Source organism: Salarias fasciatus, chromosome 7 (genome assembly GCF_902148845.1).
Source record: "Salarias fasciatus chromosome 7, fSalaFa1.1, whole genome shotgun sequence".
In the NCBI taxonomy this organism is placed as follows: Eukaryota; Metazoa; Chordata; class Actinopteri; order Blenniiformes; family Blenniidae; genus Salarias; species Salarias fasciatus.
Genome location: NC_043751.1, coordinates 32,989,600 through 33,011,201, shown reverse-complemented (window position 1 = coordinate 33,011,201; position 21,602 = coordinate 32,989,600). Strand labels below are relative to the sequence as shown.

Below are 21,602 nucleotides of genomic sequence, written 5' to 3'. Positions count from 1 at the left end.
CCTCATCCACATTTGGATTTTGGAGCTGGGGAGGGTCTGGGGACAAGCCAATAGAAAGAGAATGCGATGGAGCAGTGTGACGTCTGAGCCAATCGGTGTTGCCGCTTGTTGTTTTCAATTTTTTTGGGCGAATTCCGGTGGCAAAACCGGAAGTGATGCTATCACTGTGCATAGGTTTTTCCAAAACAGACATAGCGGACATTACGGAGATGGACTGACCATCGTCTGAAAGCTGCAATAAGTAAAGTTATAGCCACAATACCAAGTATTACAGCAATCAAGCAAGAGCAAGAGTCTGCACAGGAAAGGACGTTTTTGTGTGTGTTCGCATGTAGAGAAGCTAACACATTTTGATGACATATTTGTTTTGAAGCACTGATTGGCTGAAGTGCGCTGCCAGTCAAAGGAGTAACGACGCCCCCTGCACCAAGTTTGTATTGCCTTGTCCCCAGACCCACCCTAGCTCTGAAATCCAAATGTGGATGGGGAGTGTGTGGAGCTGGTTTACGAGGCTAGTGTTTCACCACTACAGTGTGTATTTTCAATGTCAGCCATTTTAACCAGCAGGGGGCCCCGGTGAGAATGGCGAGGAGAGGCTGCCTAACCTCTGCAGTGGCTGCAGGTTCTGTAGAGATTTTCCAGGGCCCCTGAGAGATTCAGGCGCTGAGTACGTCCCCACTCTGAGAAATACTCCCGCAACGGAGCTACGAAACCAGCGACATGCCGCCGAAGAAAGCCGGTGCTATATTGGAGGATGAACTGGAGGAGATAAAAAAATCTCTTATCTCCCTGACTACAGAGATGCAGAAAATCTCAACACAGCAAGTGACTATAATGAATCTCGCGCTTGAGGTGAAAGAACTAAGGAGACAAAATGAAGAAAAAGATAAGAAAATAACATTCCTTGAGAATCGCCTGGCAGATTTGGAACAATATACTTGACTAAATGATCTCATCATATCTGGTCTGGATGTGAAACCGCGGATCTATGCCAGGGCTACTGCAGCAGCAGGACGGAGCTCAGCGAGGAGGAGCTGGAGACGGTGGAGCAACAAGTGATCTGGTTCATGCAGAGCAAAGGAATCAACATGGACAGTAAGGACACTGAAGCCTGCCACACTCTGCCTCGTAAAGACAAAATGTTAAAACCAAGCATAATACTGACATTCATAAACAGGAAACAAAAAACAGTGATACTGAAGCAAGGACGGAAATTGAGAGGGACAAATGTATATATGAATGAACATCTAACAAAGAAAAACTCTGACATTGCGAGGCAGGCTCGATACCTACAGGAACAAAACAAGATTCAAGCTACGTGGAGATCCAACTGCAGAGTGTTTGTGAAGCTAAACGGACCACCTGAGCAGGCTAAAGTTCTTCTGATCAAGGAGTGGTCTGAACTGGACGCGTACATATGAGTAGGTAACAATAACTCGTGACTATGACAGATATTTCTCCTACTGACTCGTCCTCATCTGACAGTGAGGACGCGAGAGATATTCAAGAGTCAGAGTTAGAAATATTTAAATTTGATGATTACAAACCTGTGGATATATTAAACGATGTGGATCCTGATGTTTACTTTCATAATAGCATAGTACATTCTTTTAAATATTACCAGGATGAACAAATTAAAGTGCTCGATAAGTCAGATAACTTTTCCATAATCCACTTAAATTGTCGGAGTCTGTATGCGAACTTTGAACATGATAATGAGTACGTGAACAAGCTTGATATAAACTTCAATATAATTGCTGTATCATAAACGTGGATGAATGAAAGCAGACATGGAAATTTCCAATTAGAGAATTATCAAATGTACAATCAAAATAGTCATTAATCAGGTGGTGGTGTTGCTCTCTATGTGCAGAATAATTTGAATGCACGACTGGTAAAAGATATGACTATAGCGGTGGATCATGTGTTTGAATGTGTCACGGTGGAGATTTTCGTGGAGAAAAAGAAAAATATGCGTATATCTTGTATCTATAAAGCGCCGGGTGCGGATATGGATGATTTCATTGAGTATATGGAAACTATGTTTGCAAATAACAATCACAAAGATACCTTTATATGTGGGGACTTCAATATTGATTTATTGAAAGTAAAATCACATGGTCCTACAGAAAAATTCATGGACACTATGTATAGCCTGTCATGAAATCCAGGAATTACGCGCCCTACTAGGGTCACCGCGCACTGCGCTTCCTTAATTGATAATATATTTACTAATATTCTGGAATTTAAAATGACAGGCGGATTATTAATTAATGACATTAGTGATCACTTACCGATTTTTGTGTTATTCGAAAAAATAAGAGCAAAAAAAAATACTAATAACATAACCATGAAAAGTATCAGACAGAGATCACAACATGCAATAGATGCCTTTAACCAAAGCTTGTCAGAACAAAATTGGGATGACGTACTAAGAGAAAAAGATGTAAATAAAGCGTATACATGTTTCATTGACACATTCAAACACCTATATGACTTACATTGCCCTGTAATAATGCACACATCCTCACAAATGAAAAAATCTTGCCCATGGATGACGAAGGGATTATTGAATGCGTGTAGGAAGAAAAACACTATACAAAATGTTTCTACGGAAAAGAACATCTGAATGTGAATCCAAGTATAAAAAATACAAAAATAAATTGACTAGTATAATTAAAACCTGTAAGAAAGAATACTATAGAGATTTGATAGAAAAAAATAAATGTAATATGAAAAATCTGTGGTCTGTTTTAAATAACGTCATGAATAAGGACCCCCAAAGTGTCTCTTTTCCTGACTACATGATAAAAGATGGAGGAAAAATAACAAATGTTGAGTGTATGACTAACGCATTTAATGAATTCTTCGTCAGCATTGGCCCTCAGCTGGCATCCAATATTGTTGCTTCACATAATAGTGAAGCTCCAACAAAGGTTACTAATATTGTCCACTGTTTATTTATTAGTCCAACCAACGAAAATGAAATTATTGAAATAGTGCATGGGTGTAAAAATAAAAAAAACATGGATTACAATGAACTAGATATGACTATAATTAAAAAAGTAATACTGAATATAGTAAAACCTTTAACTCACATATTCAATGTTTCCTTTGTAACTGGAGAATTTCCTCATCTTATGAAAATAGCTAAAGTTATCCCAATCTATACAAATGGAGACAGTCATCAGTTCACCAATTACCGTCCGAAATCAATTCTTTCTCAATTATCGAAAATTTTGGAGAAGTTATTTGTTACACGCCTGAGAGGCTTCATAAATAAGCATAATATACAGTCATGGCCAAAAGTTTTGAGAATGACACAACTGTTAAGTTTACACAAAGTCCGCTGCTTCAGGGTTGCTAGGCATTTTGTCAGATGTTTCTATGGTATTATGAAATACAAATAGAAGCATTTCATGAGTATCAAAAGCTTTTATTGAGAATTAAACAGAATTCATGCAATAAGTCAATATTTGCAGTGGTGGCCCTTCTTTTTTAAGACCTCTGCAATTCTCCCTGGCATGCTGTCAATCAACTTCTGGACCAAATCCTGACTGATGGCAGTCCATTCTTGCGTAATCAATGCTTGGAGTTTGTCAGATTGTGGGTTTTCGGTTGTCCACCTGCCTCTTGAGAACTGACCACAAATTGTCGATGGGATTAAGATCTGGGGAGTTTCCTGGCCAAGGGCTCAAAATCTTAATGTTATGTTCCTCGAGCCATTTTCTTATGACTTTTGCTTTATGGCACGGTGCTCCATCATGCTGGAAAAGACATTCTTCATCACCAAACTGCCCTGGGATGGTTGGGAGAAGTTGCTCTCGGAGGACGTTCTGGTACCATTTTTTATTCATGGCTGTGTTTTTAGGCAAGATTGTGAAAGAGCCCAACCCCTTAACTGAAAGGCAACCCCACACACGAATGGTTTCAGGATGCTTCACTGTTGGCGTGACACAGGACCGATGGCAGCGCTCACCTCGTCTTCTCTGAATAAGCCTTCTTCCAGATTACCCAAACAATCGGAAAGGGGATTCATCAGAGAAAATGACTTTACCCCAGTCCTCAGCAGTCCAGTCTCTGTATCTTCTGCAGAATGCCAGTCTGTCCCGGATGTTTTTCTTGGAGAGAAGTGACTTCCTTGCCGCCCTCCTTGACACCAGGCCTTCCTCCAAAAGTCTTCGACTCACTGTGCGTGCAGATGCACTCACACCAGCTTGCTGCCATTCCTGAGCGAGCTCTGCACTGGTGGCGGTCCGATCCTGCAGCTGAAGCGTCTTCAGGAGGCGGTCCTGGCGCTTGCTGGACTTTCTTGGGTGCCCAGGAGCCTGTGTGGCAACAAGTGAACCTCTCTCCCTGAAGTTCCTGATAATGCGAAAGACAGCTGACAGAGGTGCAATCTTACTTGCTGCTATGGACTTCCTGTTAGGCCCTTTTTGTGCATTGCAATGATGGTTGCACGTGTTTCTTTGCAGGTAACCATGGCAACAGATGAGGAACAATGGTGTCATGCACTGTCTTCCATTTAAAGTGTCCAGTCATGACAGAATGAGCTCCAGCCTTGTCCTCATCAACACCCACACTTGTGTTAATATGTGTAACACCTGTCTGTCATTAAAATTAGGTGAATTGGTCCTTTTGTGGCCGGGCTGAAATGCAGTGGAAATGGCTTTTTGGTGATAAAGTTCATTTTCAAAGTGAAGAGGGACTTTGCAATGAATTACAGTTGAGCTGATTACTCCTCATAACATTGTGGGGGATATGCAAACTGCCATTACAAAAATTAATACCACAGACTTTGTGACAAAGAATAGTTGTGTCATTCTCAAAACTTTTGGCCATGACTGTACTCAGTGACAGCCAGTATGGCTTTAGAAACAACAGGTCAACAGCTCTTGCGCTGATTGATCTCATAGAAGAGGTAACGGATAAAATCAACAGCAAGATGTATTCTGTGGGTATTTTCATAGACTTAATAAAAGCCTTTGACACAATAGACCATAACATACTTTTGAACAAACTACATCTAAATGGAGTTAGAGGAACTGCATGTAATTGGTTGAAATCTTACTTAACAAACAGGCAGCAGTATGTGCAGATAGGTGAGCATAGTTCAAGTTGGAGAAGCATAACCTGTGGTGTCCCCCAGGGGTCAGTGTTAGGACCTTTATTGTTCTTGCTATACATAAATGATCTGTGTGATGTATCACCAAAACTAAAATTTATATTATTTGCAGATGATACCACAATAGTAGGCTCAGGCAAAAATCTGCAGCTCCTTGTGACTGAGATCACAGCAGAACTTTGTAAAATTAAAGAGTGGTTTAATAAAAATAAATTATCGCTAAATGTACTCAAAACAAAATTCATGTTATTTGGTAAATTCAAAGAGGACACTAGAATCCAAGTTAAAATAGATAATGTTGAAATAGAAAGAGTGAAAGAATACAAGTTTCTGGGAGTGATTCTGAGTCACAACATGAGCTGGAAGCCGCAAATCAACAGTATTCGAACTAAGATGGCTAAAAACATCGCAATTATGAGCAGATGCAGACATCTACTTGACCAAAAAGCTCTCCAAATCTTGTATTGCTCACTTGTCCTTCCTTATATCACATACTGTGTAGAGGTTTGGGGAAATACCTACAGAAGCCACTTGGAGATTTTATTCAGACTTCAAAAAAAAAAATCTATCAGGATCATTCACAATGTGGGCTTCAAAGACCATACAAACTCACTGTTCCTGAGATCTAGACTTCTAAATCTTGAGGATTTAGTAAATTTGAAATCTTTGTTAATACTTTACAAGGCAAGAAACAATTTACTTCCCGGTAACATAAATTGTCTGTTTGCTAATAGAGAGGGCAATTATTCTTCCAGGCAAATGCTTAATTTAAAAGTTCAACGTGTTCGTACGACCCTCAAAAGCCAATGTATTACCCTGAGAGGTGTAAATCTATGGAACAGTTTAGATGGGAACCTAAAAAGTGCCATGAATATAAATCAATTCAAAAAACTGTATATGCGCCGTATTTTGATAACTATGCCAGACAAACATAATACTGGATGTGAATACTGTACGACATAACACACACACGCTCATAAACAGGCACATGCACGTGTTAGGGTGCATGGGCCTGGGTATGGATAATGAACACACAAAATATAATAATACTGTCAGACATAGTATGATTATGAGTATACTGTAATAATATGAAATATTGTTTGCTTGGTTTGAATAATGATTATGTATGGTTAATGATGCAGCTAATGTCCAGGCATGCACACACACTTGTGTGGCATGCCAGGATATCAATCTTGTACTACATAACACACACACATTCATAGGCAGGCACATGCACATGTTGCTGTGTAATGGCCTGGGTATGGATGATAAAAACATGTATAAATACAACAACGCTGCCATGTGACCCTCAGTGATATAATTATGAGATATGGGAAGGGGTCGGCACTGATAAGCTTCTGCTTCAGCCTACTCCTTTTGGGCTTTCATTGAATGGTTTTGCATATTCTTGTTGATATGTTTGTTATGTGATGTGCCCAAATAAACGAAACGAAATGAAACAAAGTGTACAATTGACTCATGGGACCAGAGATTGTTGAAAAGGGGAACATATGAAAAATGTCTTCCTCAAGCATCCACATAATGAAGATCTTTCTTTTCTAACATCCACATTGTACAGCCCATTCCCAGTCTGGCTGATACATCTTGGTTTTCTCTGAGTCTGATTCTGCAGAAAGTCTCCTCTGAGTCTGGTTCTGCAGGTTTCTTCCTTTTAGAAGTAAGAGTTTCCTTTCGACAGTCATGCCTGCTCATGACAAATTGTAGGGATTTCTCTGTGAAAGAGTGTAGAAATGACTGTGTTATACGTATGTGGCCCTATATAGATAAAGTTGAATTTAATAGAATTAGAATTGAAAATAACTACTTGCTAATGTGTCAGAATTGTTTTCAGCATTGCTTCACACATAATAGAATATTGATAGAAGATGAGAATATGATATTAGTACATGTTTACAAGTAACTGTTACTAGTAAGTGTCCACAAGGGAAAAGGTGAATGAATAGATTGAGAGGAAAGGTCTGATCAGCCAAATCAACAGTGCTGATCAGAAGGAGTTCTGGAGCCTGAAGAGCACCGAACAGGTCTGGCATACCCTTCAACTTGAATTTCTACCGAGTGCCGTTTGTAGATGATCTGAAATGCATCATAACTATTCAGCGGGTGCTTTAGAGAACATGAAGTGAATGAATCCTGAAACGTGAATAAATATCTGAGCGCTTTTGCATGTTCCAAAGAAGCACATGGCTTTAGTGTTATCTTTGTGATGATCACGTCAAATCCACATTACAGACACTGTGTTTCTGTCTTCTGTCTCATTTTGGTTTGAGAGGCTAGAAATTTGAGGCAGACTTCTCTGAACAGTTTATACCAAAGAAGCTAGAAAAACTTTTTACTTCATCATCGGGCTACATTCAGGTATCATGAGAAAACCTCTGAGAAACTGGATGAAAATATGAACATTTGTCCAATGTTGGACTTGGGAAGAATAAAACTTACGCTCAGCAATGACCAGCGGGGGGTAGAAGAGAAAGTATCCCACCAGCTCGGCAGTTAGCTGGTTCAGGAGGCCGCTGGAAATGGTTCCATTCAGGAAAGCGTCCTGATTTTTCACCACATACACCAGAGAGACGGAGGGAGACCCTGGTTCCTGGGACACACTCAAAACCTGAGGACAGAAACAAGGTTCTCATCCTTTATTCACATGAACCAGCAGATAGTACACTAGAATGAAAACATGCTTTATTCATGGTTAGTACCTCTGCTGCATGCATTGTTGACACTGTCAAGAACTGTTCTGTCAAGAACACAACCTGAGAACCATGCTGAACGTTGTGGAACTAAGGACAACTATCACATTCCTGTCTGGGTGTGGATATTTCAGATCAATGATGAACAGAGCCCATAACTGCTGTACTCCGACTCACAAACGTGGAACCGGTTCTGCATGGAACAATTCACTTCAAACAAAAACATGATGAATGTTGATGGAAATTACATTCCTGTTCAGTCACACCTGGAACAAGTGAAAGAGGAGTACAGACGTATGATGAGCAGGGACACAGAGGGACAGACCACAGGAGACACAACACAGTCAGACCACAGACTTATACCCCTTACACACTGCAACTAGCGGCTCGACCCATGTTTTTTGCCTTTTGTGTCCTTTCCCACTGCCTGCAGACCCGTGTCCAGACCGCCTGCTGGCGAGCCGCGTTGCTGCGTTTACACGCGCTGATAGTGTCCCACGTTGATGACATCATCAGCGCGACGGAGCAAAGCAACAGTAAACAATGCAGTGGAACACAGTCCCCGTTACCTGTAGATGAATCTCTTCTTCCCCACGGATCCAGAGGAGCTCTCTGGTCTCGCTATCTTGCCAGTACTGGGTCATCTTGGCGAAGGAAATCTCACACTGTGTCCTAAAACAGCAACTAGCGCACTAGCGTAGCCACGCTGCGTCGATGTCATCACGTAAGTTACCGCGTCGACTCGCGTCTGCCTTTCACACTCCCTTTTGTCCCTCCCACTTAAAAGCTGATAGTAGCGACCCGCTAATAACCCGCGTTGATTGCAGGGTTGAAAAACCCAGGTCTAATGCTGAGTGAACGCTTTCACACTGCCATGGGGAGCCGATTATTAGCGGGTTTACCCGGGTTTTTTGGCCAGTGGGAAAGGGGCTATACAGTGAGACCAGAGACAGACAATAAGACCACAGGAGACTGAGAGACAGACAGACCACAGACAGAAAGATCAGAGACAGACAGTCAGACAGTCAGACAGATAGACAGACGGTCCTTCAGTTGTTATCATCCTCCAGACATGTAACATCTGGTATTTACTGTCATCTCGTGTGTTGTAGCTGCAGTTGAAATTCTCTAACATTTCCATTTCCACATTGAAACCTTTATCCCATGACTGACTACTAACAGAAGAGTAACCTAGGCTTAAGACCATTCTTTTCAATAAAGCTTACAGTTAGGGGTCGCATCCTCTCTCTCTCTCAACTATTATGCAACTGTTCTGTAAGGTGATGTTGGGAAAATGAGTCGTGGATTTATTGTATAAATCTGTGAACCTGTGTCCACTTCAATGGAAATAAAATGATCTCTCTCTCTCTCTCTCTTTCCACTGTGGGAGACCAATAGTCAGAACACCAGAACCCTGGACCAAGAGGCTGTCTCTGAGGTGGACTAGAGCTGTGCTTGAGGGATCGCAGACAGAACATCAATCAGCTGATCCATTGAGACAGCCTGGATCCAATGGGTGAATTCTAACTCGGCTTCAATCAAAACAGCTGCTCCACTGATTAATGGAGGAACCCGGACCCAGTGGGTGGAAGGTTTACTGAACCCCGGGTTCTACCATGTGGAACCGGCTCCCAGTTCTGCTCCTTCTCTCCTTTCAATGTAATTTCATTGTATTACTATGTTATTTATGATTGTTCCTCTTGTAGCCTCTGTACCCTGTTTATATATGAACTGTATGTAGATACAAGAACCTGTCTGTCCTGTCTCCTTCTCTTTCTGTCCCCTCACCCCAACCGGAAGAGCAGAAAGTTGCCACCTCTGAGCCTGGTTCTGCAGGGTTCTCCTCTGAGCCTGGTTCTGCAAAGGTTTCTTCCTGTTTAAAGGGATCTGTTGCTCGTGTGGATCTGTTGGGTTTTCTCTGTAAAAGTGTCTCGAAACGACCATGTTTTGATTGGCACTTCATAAATAAAAGCTGAATTGAATTAACCTGCTGGTAAATAAGCATGTCAATTTTCACATAATTATCAATATTGTTTCCTTGCAAAACAAAAACAAAAATAAAAGCCTTTGTCAGCATTTGCAGTACCTCCACAGTGAGTCTACTGTAGGTCTCCAGCACTTTGTCCTGGGCCTCATCAAAGGCGTTTTCCAGTCGCTGCTCCAACATCTGGATGAAGCTGCAGGAGTAGATGTGATCCAATGGGCCAACAAACCTCAACACTGCAAAACAGGTGGAAGAACAAAGGTCATGGCCAATTCCAAATGTCTTGATGTTGCAAAGTCATTAAAATACAATATGGTTTGTGAAGTGTTAGAATTCGACATTTTAGTATCAATATGATTTTAATGTAATTGAATTTGTGTTTTACTCCTGTAGCAACAAAAAAAGACTCCAAGGAGCAGAGTGTATTAGACATAAGAATTTTCTGTGTAATGGAGCTCACAAGTCTTACAGTTCTTTCAGTTCTTCGGTTGGAGCTGATGAACCATCTTCTATTTCATGATCAGTTCTGCAAGTCGTGTACCTTATCATGAGTGTTGACCAAACTATTGCTTCAATCAATAAGATTTTGAGTTAGCGACACCAAGACCCTCGAGCAGATGTGTGATAACGTCAGTATATTCACCCAGACATATGGGGAAGTCAGTGTATTGACCAACGCCCTCTAAGCCAATGTATGGTAAAGTCAGTGAGTTCACACCTTTAAATGTGAGCTAGCCAGAGTATCAAACTGCTTCTGTTCCCAGGGGCACCAGCTGAAATTGAGTTGTGTTGATTTAATATCCATTAAATCATCCCACAACGGCTGAAGAAGAGATGGATTTGGATGCAGATTGATTCTAAAACTATTTCCAAGATGGACTTTTCAAGAATTAGTTTCAGCATGAGCTTGGATGGTGACAGAAAAGGTCAAACAATTTGTACAACAGAGTCACTGAAGTCTGACTGTTGGAACTAAGAATTTAGTGTGGAAGTAATCAATCATTTTGGTGAATTAAATGCTGATATTTTATTCAATAATATTGAAATTTTCTGAGACTATCATTGATGTGTTTTAATATGTGTTGCCACTGCAACAGCATCAAGAGGACCTTCATATTGCATATCAATAAAGGCTATAGCTGGGCCGTTAACAGCAGTAACGTGCTGCATTATTGCGAGACTCTTATCACGCGAGAAAGAAAATGTTGCCGTTAATCTCTGCTTTTCAGAGTTGGGTCTGGGAGCTGGGTCTAACATGCAAGTTATGAAATTCACTTTGATATATTTCAGTGTGGATGTATGCCGTCCCAGCCTGGCTGAATAACGCTGTGGGGGGCGAACAAGCCCAACCTGTTCGCCCCAGTTCCACAGCGCGTCCAGCTGAGCGTCAAAAACACACACACGCTTTTGGCGGTGAAACACTGTCCATTCCTCATTATTTGCCATATTGAACTCTGCCGAATTATCAGAAAAATCACGAGGAAAAGGCTGGTATAAGGCACAAACTGAAATAACGAGCGCAAATGTGAAAAAAATGAAAGTGAAACTTAAATCACGTGTTTTGCCGGCGCAACATTTCGACCCGCTGGGCAGTCTTCAGGCGCTGAAAACACACATAAAGTACATTTCCCTTCAACACACAATCTGGCTTCATAAAGGTCAGTATGAGGCAGAATGCGGCGTGACTGAATTCATCCTGTCTTCTCTGTCTGAGGGTTGGAGATAGAATGAAGTCTGAGGGATTGTGCCTCATAAGAAACTTCCATTTTTCATCTGCTCTGCTCTGCTCTTGGTGGTGTGTGTGTGTGTGTGCATGTGTGTGTGTGTGCGCATGTGTGTGTGTGTGCGTGTGTTGGGGGCAATCTTGGTAAAGACTTGGTATTTTAAGCTATTACAAATCATATCTGATGAATTGTAAAATTAATACGTAACACACTCATTCTGAATGGCCTCGGCAGACTTCAAATGAGCCATTTTAATCAGGAGTAATCGCGATTAACTCCAGGATTGGGGTGCGGTTAATCGTGATTAAGAATTTACTCGTTGCCCAGCTCTAGTAAAGACATCGTTTTTTTTTTTTTTGTTGTTTTTTTTTTTGTTGTTCTCTGGACTGGCAGACCGGGGTAGTAGTCCCCATTTAAAAAGGGGGACCGGAGGGTGTGCTCCAACTATAGGGGGATCACACTCCTCAGCCTCCCTGGGAAAGTCTGTTCCAGGTACTGGAGTGGAGGATTCGATCGACAGTCGAACCTCGGATCCAGAAGCAACAATGCGGTTTTCGTCCTGGTCTTGGAACCCTGGACCAGTTCTAAACCCTCCCTAAGGGTGCTCGAGTGTTAGTGGGAGTTCGCCCAACCAGTCCTCATGTGTTTTGTGGACTTGGAGAAGGCATTCAACTGCAATCCTTGTGGTGCCTTGTGGGGGGTGCTCCGGGAATACGGAGTCCGGGGCCGTCCGGTCTTTGTAGGACCAGAGTCGGAGCATGGTCCGCATTGCCGGCAGTAAGCCGGACCTGTTCCCGGTGCATGCTGGACTCCAACAGGGCTGAACTTTGTCACCAGTTCTGTTCAGAATCTTTATGGACAGAATTTTTAGGTGCAGCCAGGGGCCGGAAGGGGTCCAGTTTTGGGGACCAGGGGCCAGAAGGGGTCTGGTTTTGGGGATCACGGGCTGGAGGGGGCCCGGTTTGGGGACCAGGAGCCGGAGGGGGTCCGGTTTGGGGACCAGGGGCTGGAGGGGGTCTGCTTCAGGGACCACAGGATTTCATCTTTGCTTTTTGCAGATGATGTTGTCCTGTTGGTTTCATCAAACCTGGACCATCATGCACTGGGGCGGTTCACAGCTGAGTGTGAAGCCACAGGGATGAGGATAAGCACCTCCAAATCCGAGGCCATGGTCCTGGGCCAGAACAAGGTGGTCTGTCCTTTCCAGGTCGGTGGAGAGACTCTGGCCCAAGTGGAGGAGTTTAAGTATCTTGGGGTCTTGTTCTCGAGTGGAGGACGGATGGAGAAGAGACTGACAGGCAGATCGGCCGCTACTCCTCCACATGGAGAGGAACCAGCTGAGGAGGCTCAGCTCCTCTTTAGGAGACCTCCTGGACGCCTCCCTGGGGAGGAGTTCCAGGCATGTCCTACCGGGAGGAGACCCCAGGGAAGTCTCAGCTGGCCTGGGAATGCCTTGGGATCCTCCAGAAAGTCCTGGAGGAAGTGCCTGGGGACAAGGAAGTCTGTGCATCTCTGTTTAGACTGCTGCCCCTGCGACCCGGTCCTGGATAAGCGGTGGAAGATGGATGATGGATGGATCTTGTCCTGTCCAGCATCAAAGCAGTAGCATGAAGATCAAGCTGCTATAATGTGCTGAAGAGATATGCTGTTCTGAGAGGACCTTAAAAGTACAAGACGTCTCTTGATAATGTGATTTCTTACTGGTATAAAATATTGCCGGACATGACAGGGAGATTGAAAGACAGGAAGAGAGAGTGAGTGTGAGGAAAAACACCTGTGGTGGGGAGGCGTGGCCAAGCTGGCATGGATGACAGAGGGAGAAAGGAGGAGCTGGAGCAAGCTGGGGAAAGGGGAGTGGGGGGATGGCTGCTCTCAGGTGTGAGCAGTTAGTCATTTCCCCCACCTCCCTCTCCCAGAGCTTAGACAGCTCCAGAGAGAGACGGGGCGGCCCACAGAGCAGAACCCACGGCATACAGCAACTGATGTACTGTGTCTTGGTTTGTCTGAATAAACGTGCTAAAAGGCTAAATCCCATCAGCCCTCAGGGGAGCAGCACAGCAACATGGTCTGAACTGGTTAATCCAAGAACAACGCTGCAAAGTTTTCCCTTGTGAGCACAGCGCCAACACACATTTACAAACACCATTTAATCCCCATCTCTGCATTGCTAATTACACCAATTTCTCTCCCTTTCTCCCTCTCTCTCTCTCGTGCGCATGGTGAGCGTCTGGTGAGTGGAGTGTCGGTGAGTGAACGAGCATTTCCTCTGAAAACTTTGGTTTTCGACTTTTTTTTCTCACGGATGGTTTTTCTCACAGCTTTGTTCCACTTGTCACAACTGTTGTAAAGCACTGGGGGGTGGAGGGGGTTCCAGGGGGTGGAGGGGGTTCCCGGGGGGTGGAGGGGGTTCCCGGGGGTGGAGGGGGTTCCCGGGGGGTGGAGGGGGTTCCCGGGGGTGGAGGGGGGTCACGGTGTGAGCGGGTGCGGCAGCAGCCGGGGTTTGGCTGGGTGCCATGGCCAGCGATGGTTGGGCTGGCGGGTTTGAGCGTCTCTCCCGGAGGCGTGGAGTGAAAGTCCCGGTCGGAGCGGACTTCTCCGTGGAGGAGTGCGCTCTGGCGGGAGGAGAGGTGGTGGGATGTGAGGCGGTGAGAGCAGCGTCCCTCATGAACGGCGCGGTGGTGTTGTTTCTGGAATCGATTGATAAAGCGAACAGCGTGGTGGAGCGAGGCGGTGCTGCTCATGTCCGAGTTTTTCCTTTAATAAATCCTGCGCAAAAAGTGATTGTTTCCAGCGTCCCGCCGTTTCTCAGTAACGAGGCTCTGCTGAGGGAGCTGTCCCGGTACGGTCAGACTGTGTCCGGTATGAAGAGGATCTCTTCAGGATGTAAACCCCCCCAACTGAAGCATGTGGTGTCATTCAGGAGACAAGTGTCCATGATCCTGACAGATGGGATGAGAAGCTTAAAATCGTGTTGAAGTTTAACATTGAGGGTTTCTACTACACTGTGTTTGCCACCTCGGATGTTATGAAATGTTTTGGTTGTGGGGAAGAAGGTCACCTGGTGCGCAGCTGCCCTGCTAAAGCTAACAAACCAGAAGAAGAGAATGTTCAGGCTGAAGGAGAGGAAAACAGCGAAGACCATGCAGAGGCTGAGCAGGAGCAGGAAGGGCCGGGGGCCCAGGACCCGGAGGGGCCAGCTACCCAGGACCCAGAGGGGCCAGACACCTAGGACCCGGACGGGCCAGCTACCCAGGACCCGGGTGGCGAGCCCCCTTCAACCTCTGCTGAGGCTCCCACAGAACCCAGTCAGACCAGTACAGGCAGTCAGTTCACTGAAGATGGTAACCGGGAGCAGGAGGGGATAGATGTGGACGTTCTTTCTGAAGGCGAACAAAAAGTAATGGATGATGACTCTGTTTTTAAAGTACCAAAAGCAAAACGGAAAACCAAAAGAGAAGGAACGGGGACAAGACTAAAGAAAATGGCAGCACTGGAAAAAGCAGATGTGAATAAAAACAAGGATTCAGATGAATTATCCACATCAGACAGTGAGCGGGAGTCTTCAGATTCAACCCTCCCTGATGGTCAGAAGGAGAATGGTTACAGTCTGGAGCAGATACGAAGATTCCTGCAGGCAACTTAAGGAAAAAGGGAAGTAAAAGTGGAAGATTTCTTTCCAAACCGTTTGTTGCTTGTTGCATCAGCCAGGTGGCTGATAAGAAACAGAGGTCCTGAGGGACTGGAGAGACCAGAGGTTTACCGCCTTCAGAAACTGGTTCAAAAGGTGAAACTACAACTTAATGATGGTTCAAAGTAAATCAAAACAGATAAAAATGTGTTTCACACATTTTTTCTGGTTCCTTGCTGCACTTCTTCTGACCATGAGCAGTTTTAGGTTTGCTTCTTTAAATCTAAACGGGGCCAGAGATGTTAGAAAGACAGCAGTTTTCTACGAGCTCCTAAAAACTAAGAATATTGACGTTGCCTTTGCACAGGAAACCCACAGTAATGCTGATAATGTTGCTGACTGGAGGAGGGAGTGGGGTGGAGACATCATGTTCAGTCAGTGCAGGAATTCAATTCTCTTTTCAGAGTCTTTTCTGCCATCATCCTATGAGGTTGAGGAAGTTGTAGAAGGAAGATTATTGAAAGTCACAACAAAATATGAGGACTGTACCCTGACCCTTTTAAATGTGTATGCACCAGTTAACCCTGGTGAGCGGTGTGTTTTTTTAGAGGATCTAGCCGATGCACTTTCAACCTGTGTTTTAACGGATTTTCTGATCTGTGCAGGTGACTTTAATTGTTACTGACTTGGACAGAAACCATCTGGAACCGAATGTGCAGTCGAGGAGGAAGCTGAACCGGATCGTTGAGACGTATGAGCTGACTGATGTGTGGCGCTCTGAGCATGGCGACAGCAGGCAGTACTCCTGGGCACACATGAAGGACAATCAGGTCTCCCTGGCCAGGTTGGACAGACTCTATTCTTTTAAACATCATGCCCAGATATTTAATTCCTGCACTTTAAGTCCAGTGGGGTTTTCGGATCACTGTCTGCTGATGGGAAATATTTTTATTACAGCCATTTTAAAAAGTGTTTTGATTTTTTTTCTGGAAGCAGTGGAGGTCCAGAAAGCCTCAGTTTTCCTTCTTGCTGCAATGGTGGGATATTGGAAAAATACAAATCCAGCAGTTTTGTAACCAGTATAATTTCAATGTCACTCGAGAGATCATAAAATCAGTCAGAGATCTAGTGATGGAGATAGTGGAGTTTGAAGAACTATGTGGTTCCACAGGAGATTCAGGCCATTTTCAGGCCTACAAAGCAAAAAAGTCAGCTTTAGCAGATCTGCTGGGGCTTAGAGCACAGGGGGCGCTAGTCCGATATCCCTTCCAAAATATGGCTGATATGGATGCTCCGTCTAAGTTCTTCTTTTCCCTCGAGAAGAAGAATGGTCAGAAGCGACTGATTCACTGCCTGAGATCAGCTGATGGGAGGGATCTGACAGAGCCAGAGGAGACCAGGAGGAGAGCTGTGGACTTCTTCTCAGCGCTGTACATCAGTGAACAGAGAGGATCTGCTGATGTCCAACTCCTTCCTGGAAAACCTGCCACAGGTGTCAGCGCAGGACAATGCAGACCTCGAGCGGCCACTGACACTACAGGAGCTACAAATGGCGCTCAGTGGGATGGAGAACGGCAAGTCTCCAGGCCTGGATGGTCTACCTGTGGACTTCTACAAAGCGTTCTGGTCCACAATCGGGGAGGATCTGCTGGAAGTTATCAGAGACAGTTTGACTGGTGGGAAGTTACCCCTCAGCTGTCGGAGAGCGGTGCTCACCCTCCTACCGAAGAAAGGTGACCTGTTGGAGATCAGAAACTGGAGCCTGGGAGTCTGCTGTGTGCTGACTACAAGATCCTGTCCAAGGTGCTGTCCAATCGGCTGAGAAAGGTGGTAGAGCATGTCACTCATATCCATCAGTCATATTGTATCCCCGGCAGATCAATAAGGGATAATATATCCCTAATTCCAGATTATTTGGACGTCTCTAGTTCATTGGGTTTGAAATTTGGTCTGATTTCAATAGATCAAGAAAAGGCTTTTGACAGGGTGGAGCACCAGTACCTCTGGGATACCCTACAGGCATTTGGTCTCTCCCCCAGTGTTGTAGCCATGATTAAGACTCTCTACTCTGACATTGAAAGTATATTGAAAGTCAATGGTGGTTTATGTGCTCCTTTCTCTGTTGGGAGGGGCATTAGACAGGGGTGGGCAATGTCTGGTATGCTGTATTCTTTATCCATTGAACCAATGCTGGTTAAGATCAGGAATGAGTTGAGGGGGGTCAGACTCAGGCAGGATGCTTCACCACTTCACCTTTCTGCTTATGCAGATGACATCATGGTGGCCATCACTGACACTGAGGACATCCAGAGGCTGCTGAACATTACTTCTTCTTTTGGAAAAATGTCCTCCTCCAAGGTAAACTGGGACAAGAGCGCAGCTCTGCTGGTTGGAGAATGGGGCGGTCCTGAGCCAAGTTTACCTGGTGGAGTTTGTCGGAGGAGAAATGCGATTAAATATCTTGGAGTGCATCTTGGTAACCAAAGGGAGGTTATGAAAAACTGGGAAGGAGTTGCAGAAAAAATGGAAGGCAGAATAAAAAAACGGCACTGGCTGTTACCCCGGATGTCCTATAGGGGGCGCACACTCATTAACAACTTGGTGGCCTCCACGCTTTGGCATCGGCTGGCTGTTCTAGAACCTCCACAGGATTTGTTACGGAGTGTTCAGAGTTCCATCGTTGACTTCTTCTGGGACAAGCTTCACTGGGTCCTCAAAGGAGGAGGACAGGGGCTGGTTCAGCTGCTCAGCAGGAAGGCTGCCTTTAGGTTACAGTTTCTACAGAGTTACCTCTATGGTTCTGAGATTTTACCATGGAGGCCAGTTGCAGGTTTTATTTTTGGTCAGGTTGGGAATGTGGGTTTTGATAAGACACTGTCTTGCTTTGACTGGACCAATCTAAATGTGGACTGTTTGCCACCTTTCTATGCCAGTGTGGTCAGAGTGTGGAGGCTGATGGAGGGGAGCAGACTGGACTCCACGACATCTCTGCACTGGCTGCTTAAGGAACCCATACTCCAAGGAGCACACCTGGGAACAGCATGGAAAGACGCCTCTTTAATGTCTGCAGTTTTTTTTTTTTCAGAAACAAGTAACAACAGTTCAACATCTGCTGCAGCTGGCTGGAGAAAACCTGGACAAGGCTGAGGCCCTGGCAGAGAGGCTGGAGGTCCGGTCTGTCCGGACTGTTGGTGCCATCCTGGAGAAGTTCAGGAGGACGTTTTCTAAGGAGGACAGGACGCTCCTGCAACAGTGGTCTAACGGTCAAGTAACACCTGACGCTTCTGATCCTTTTCCTAGGGTGGCGATCAAAGCAAATCTTCCAGACTGTGGCATGGCAGACCCTCTGCTCAGCGGCTGTGTGTGGATGTCTCTGGACTCTGCTAATGGGAAAGGTCTTTACCAGGGGTGTGTGAAGGCCTTAAACAGAGAAAAACTCAAAGGAAGGGCAGACACACCATGGAGAGCCTTTCTGAAAGTGTAACCAGAGGTTAAACCAGCCTGGAATGTTTTCTATAAACCACCATTGACAAAAAATGTTGGAGATTTGCACTGGTGTGTTTTACAGGGGATTTTAGCAGTTTATGCCTTTGTGTCAGTGATCAGTCCTTCGGTTCCAGATGGTTGTCCTTTCTGTTCTATGAGAGACACCGTTTTCACTGTTTTGCCCAGTGTTCCAGATGAACTCCACTGTTCAGAGCACTCAGCACTTCAGTGAGCCGGTTCAAGGAGCATTTTACTGAGTTAATGTTCATTTTTGGTTTTTCTTACAGGAAGAATAAGAACAGAAAGGGGAGGTTGTTGAACTTCATTTTTGGACGGGCAAAGATGGCAATTTACCTAAACAGGAAGGAGAAGATCAAGGGAGAAGGGAGATGTGATGCTCTGCTGCTGTTCCAGCAGCTTGTCAGGGCTCACATCCAGCTTCAGCACAGATACTGCTTCAAAATGGAGGACAGGCAGACTTTTAAAAATACCTGGGATCATGATGGTGTCTTCTTCTCTGTTAGCGATTCAAAAATAACTTCTGCAGATGTTTTGCTGTATTTTGTGACAGAATGGTTTACTTTTTATTTATTTATTTATTTATTCCTTGTATTTATTTAATCTCTTTCGATTTGGCGTTTTGTATATGTTAACGTTGACTTGATACAACCCAGCCTTGTTCAAATAAAGGATGGTTGAAAAGTCAAAGTCTCTCTCTCTCTCTCTCTCTCTCTCTCTCTCTCTCTCTCTCCTAAGAGACTTACTTCCCCTTCCCTGTCTCTCTCCCTCCCCGTCTCTCTCTCTCTCCCCCTCCCTGTCTCTCTCCCTCCCCATCTCTCTTTCCCTCTCCCCCCGTGTCTCTCCCTCCCTCTCCCCCTCCCTGTCTCTCTCTCTCCCCCTCCCTGTCTCTCTCCCCCTCCCCCTCCCTGTCTCTCTCTCTCCCCCTCCCCCTCTCTCTCCCCCTCTCCCCCTCCCTGTCTCTCTCCCCCTCCCCGTCTCTCTCTCTCTCCCCCTCCCTGTCTCTCTCCCTCCCCATCTCTCTCTCCCTCTCCCCCCCCGTGTCTCTCCCTCCCTCTCCCCCTCCCTGTCTCTCTCTCTCCCCCTCCCCCTCTCTCTCCCCCTCTCCCCCTCCCTGTCTCTCTCCCCCTCCCCCTCTCTCTCTCTCTCTCCCCCTCCCCGTCTCTCTCCCCCTCTCCCCCTCCCTGTCTCTCTCCCCCTCCCCCTCTCTCTCTCTCTCTCCCCCTCCCCCTCTCTCTCTCTCTCTCTCCCCCTCCCCGTCTCTCTCCCTTCCAGTATGTGCCTTCCTGTCTCTCCCCTCCCTCCTTTTCTGCTCTTCAGTGTCTTTATCACCTGTTTTCAGCTGCAGGTGGACACTCGGCGGTGGCAGCCAGGTGGCGACAGGAAGCAGAACCGCCTTCACCAGCGGTGTGTGCTGCCTGATGTCCGACAGCAGCTTGTCAAAGCCGTAAACGTTCAGGGCGTCGACGACCAACGAGGAAACATAGACGCTCTTCCCGCTGGTCACGTAGTAACCCAGCGTCACGTTGCGAGGGCTGCAGTCGTCCTGTTCGATCTGAGACAGAGAGAGATGGGAAAACTTAGATCGAGGAGTGACTCCCACATTAGTCTGCAGGATGGCTGCCTTTCTCCTGGACTGTCTAACGGAACATGTTGAGTCAGGGACAAAATCAGGTATCAACCCTGCACTTGTCCCTCATTGTGTGTTGGGATTTGCCACTGCTCCAGCTGGTGTAGACTTATCCTAAAGGTTAGAGTAGTTCAGACTCTCAGGAGATCCTCAATTCTTTGGAAAGTGTTTGTTGTCTTTTTTCTCTTCGTTTCAATCTTTCTTCTATATATTCTATATTGTGGCGATGAGCAGTGACTTGTGGTGCGAGGAAAGACAGCCAACTTCTCTCGTTTACCAGTGCTTTTATTGAAACGCACACCGGTTAGAGCACACAAATACGAACGGCTCGCAGGCCCAGAGTCATGGCGGCACAAAACCTTCTCACTGACCCCCGATGCACACTGGATGCGGTCCGGCTGCGGAACGGCTCCGGTCCGGACACCGCAGCTAATCCGTAGTCATTAAAATCAATGCTGTGATGCACACCGGCCGCGGTCCGGCCGCGGTCCGGCTCCGGTCCAGCTCCGGAGCCTCTGCTTAGCTCCGGTCTCTTTCCGCAAGGATCCTATTTTTCCGCACGCCGGAGCCCTACTGCGTCAATTCAGACGGAAGCAAGTCGGGTGCCCGGAAGGAAACGCGATACGTGTTCCAAAATAAGTCACTTCAAAATAAAATCTGTGTCATGTTTTTGCCTTAATATTCTATTTTTTTACTTCTTCTGGTAGAATACAGAACAAACAACGTGATGTAGTCATTATACGCTTTAGAAGAATGAACAGGTTTTGCATTTTGTCACTGCTGAGAAGCCAAATGACACCAAAATGGCTCAAAACAGCTCTGTGACCGGAGCAGCTCCGTGTTGCCAGATTGGGCGGGTTTGTTCCAAATCAAGCGTCTTTTTTGAACACGTTGGACGGGTTGATGAAATGATTATGTGTTTATGACGTGTTTTTTTTATCATACAAATAAGGTTTTAACGTGCATTTTCATCCGAGACGGCGGTTTGGGCTGCTTTCTGTTGAGTAAAACGGGTTTCAAATTGTCTACTTGGGATAACGACAGATCTGGCAACCTCCTCCGGCTGCACTGCGGAGACACCGCAGGCGGTGAATCACAGTGCTGCGGTGTACCGGGCCGGAGCCGGACCCGAGCCGTTCCGTAGCTGGACCGCATCCAGTGTGCATGAGGGGTTAAGGTTCGACCCACACCCCCAAACTCCCAGCATGCATTGCAACAACTGCAACTAATCAGTGAACCCCGGGTCGATACAAGATATTGACATCCAATAATAATGATAATGTTGATAAATTTTATTTG

At 45.5% G+C, this 21,602-nt stretch overlaps 1 protein-coding gene across 1 annotated transcript in view; it reads right to left on the bottom strand.

Annotated features, from left to right (window-relative positions):
• LOC115392397 (UPF0606 protein KIAA1549L-like) overlaps positions 1–21,602 on the bottom strand; it is a 153,069-nt gene that overhangs the window by 117,958 nt on the left and 13,509 nt on the right. The window contains exons 3-5 of the mRNA XM_030096987.1: positions 20,006–20,228; positions 9,920–10,053; positions 7,583–7,751 (exon numbers count right to left, since the gene is read on the bottom strand). Coding sequence (XP_029952847.1) covers positions 7,583–7,751; positions 9,920–10,053; positions 20,006–20,228 — 526 coding nt within the window. The remainder of the gene's footprint in view (positions 1–7,582; positions 7,752–9,919; positions 10,054–20,005; positions 20,229–21,602) is intronic.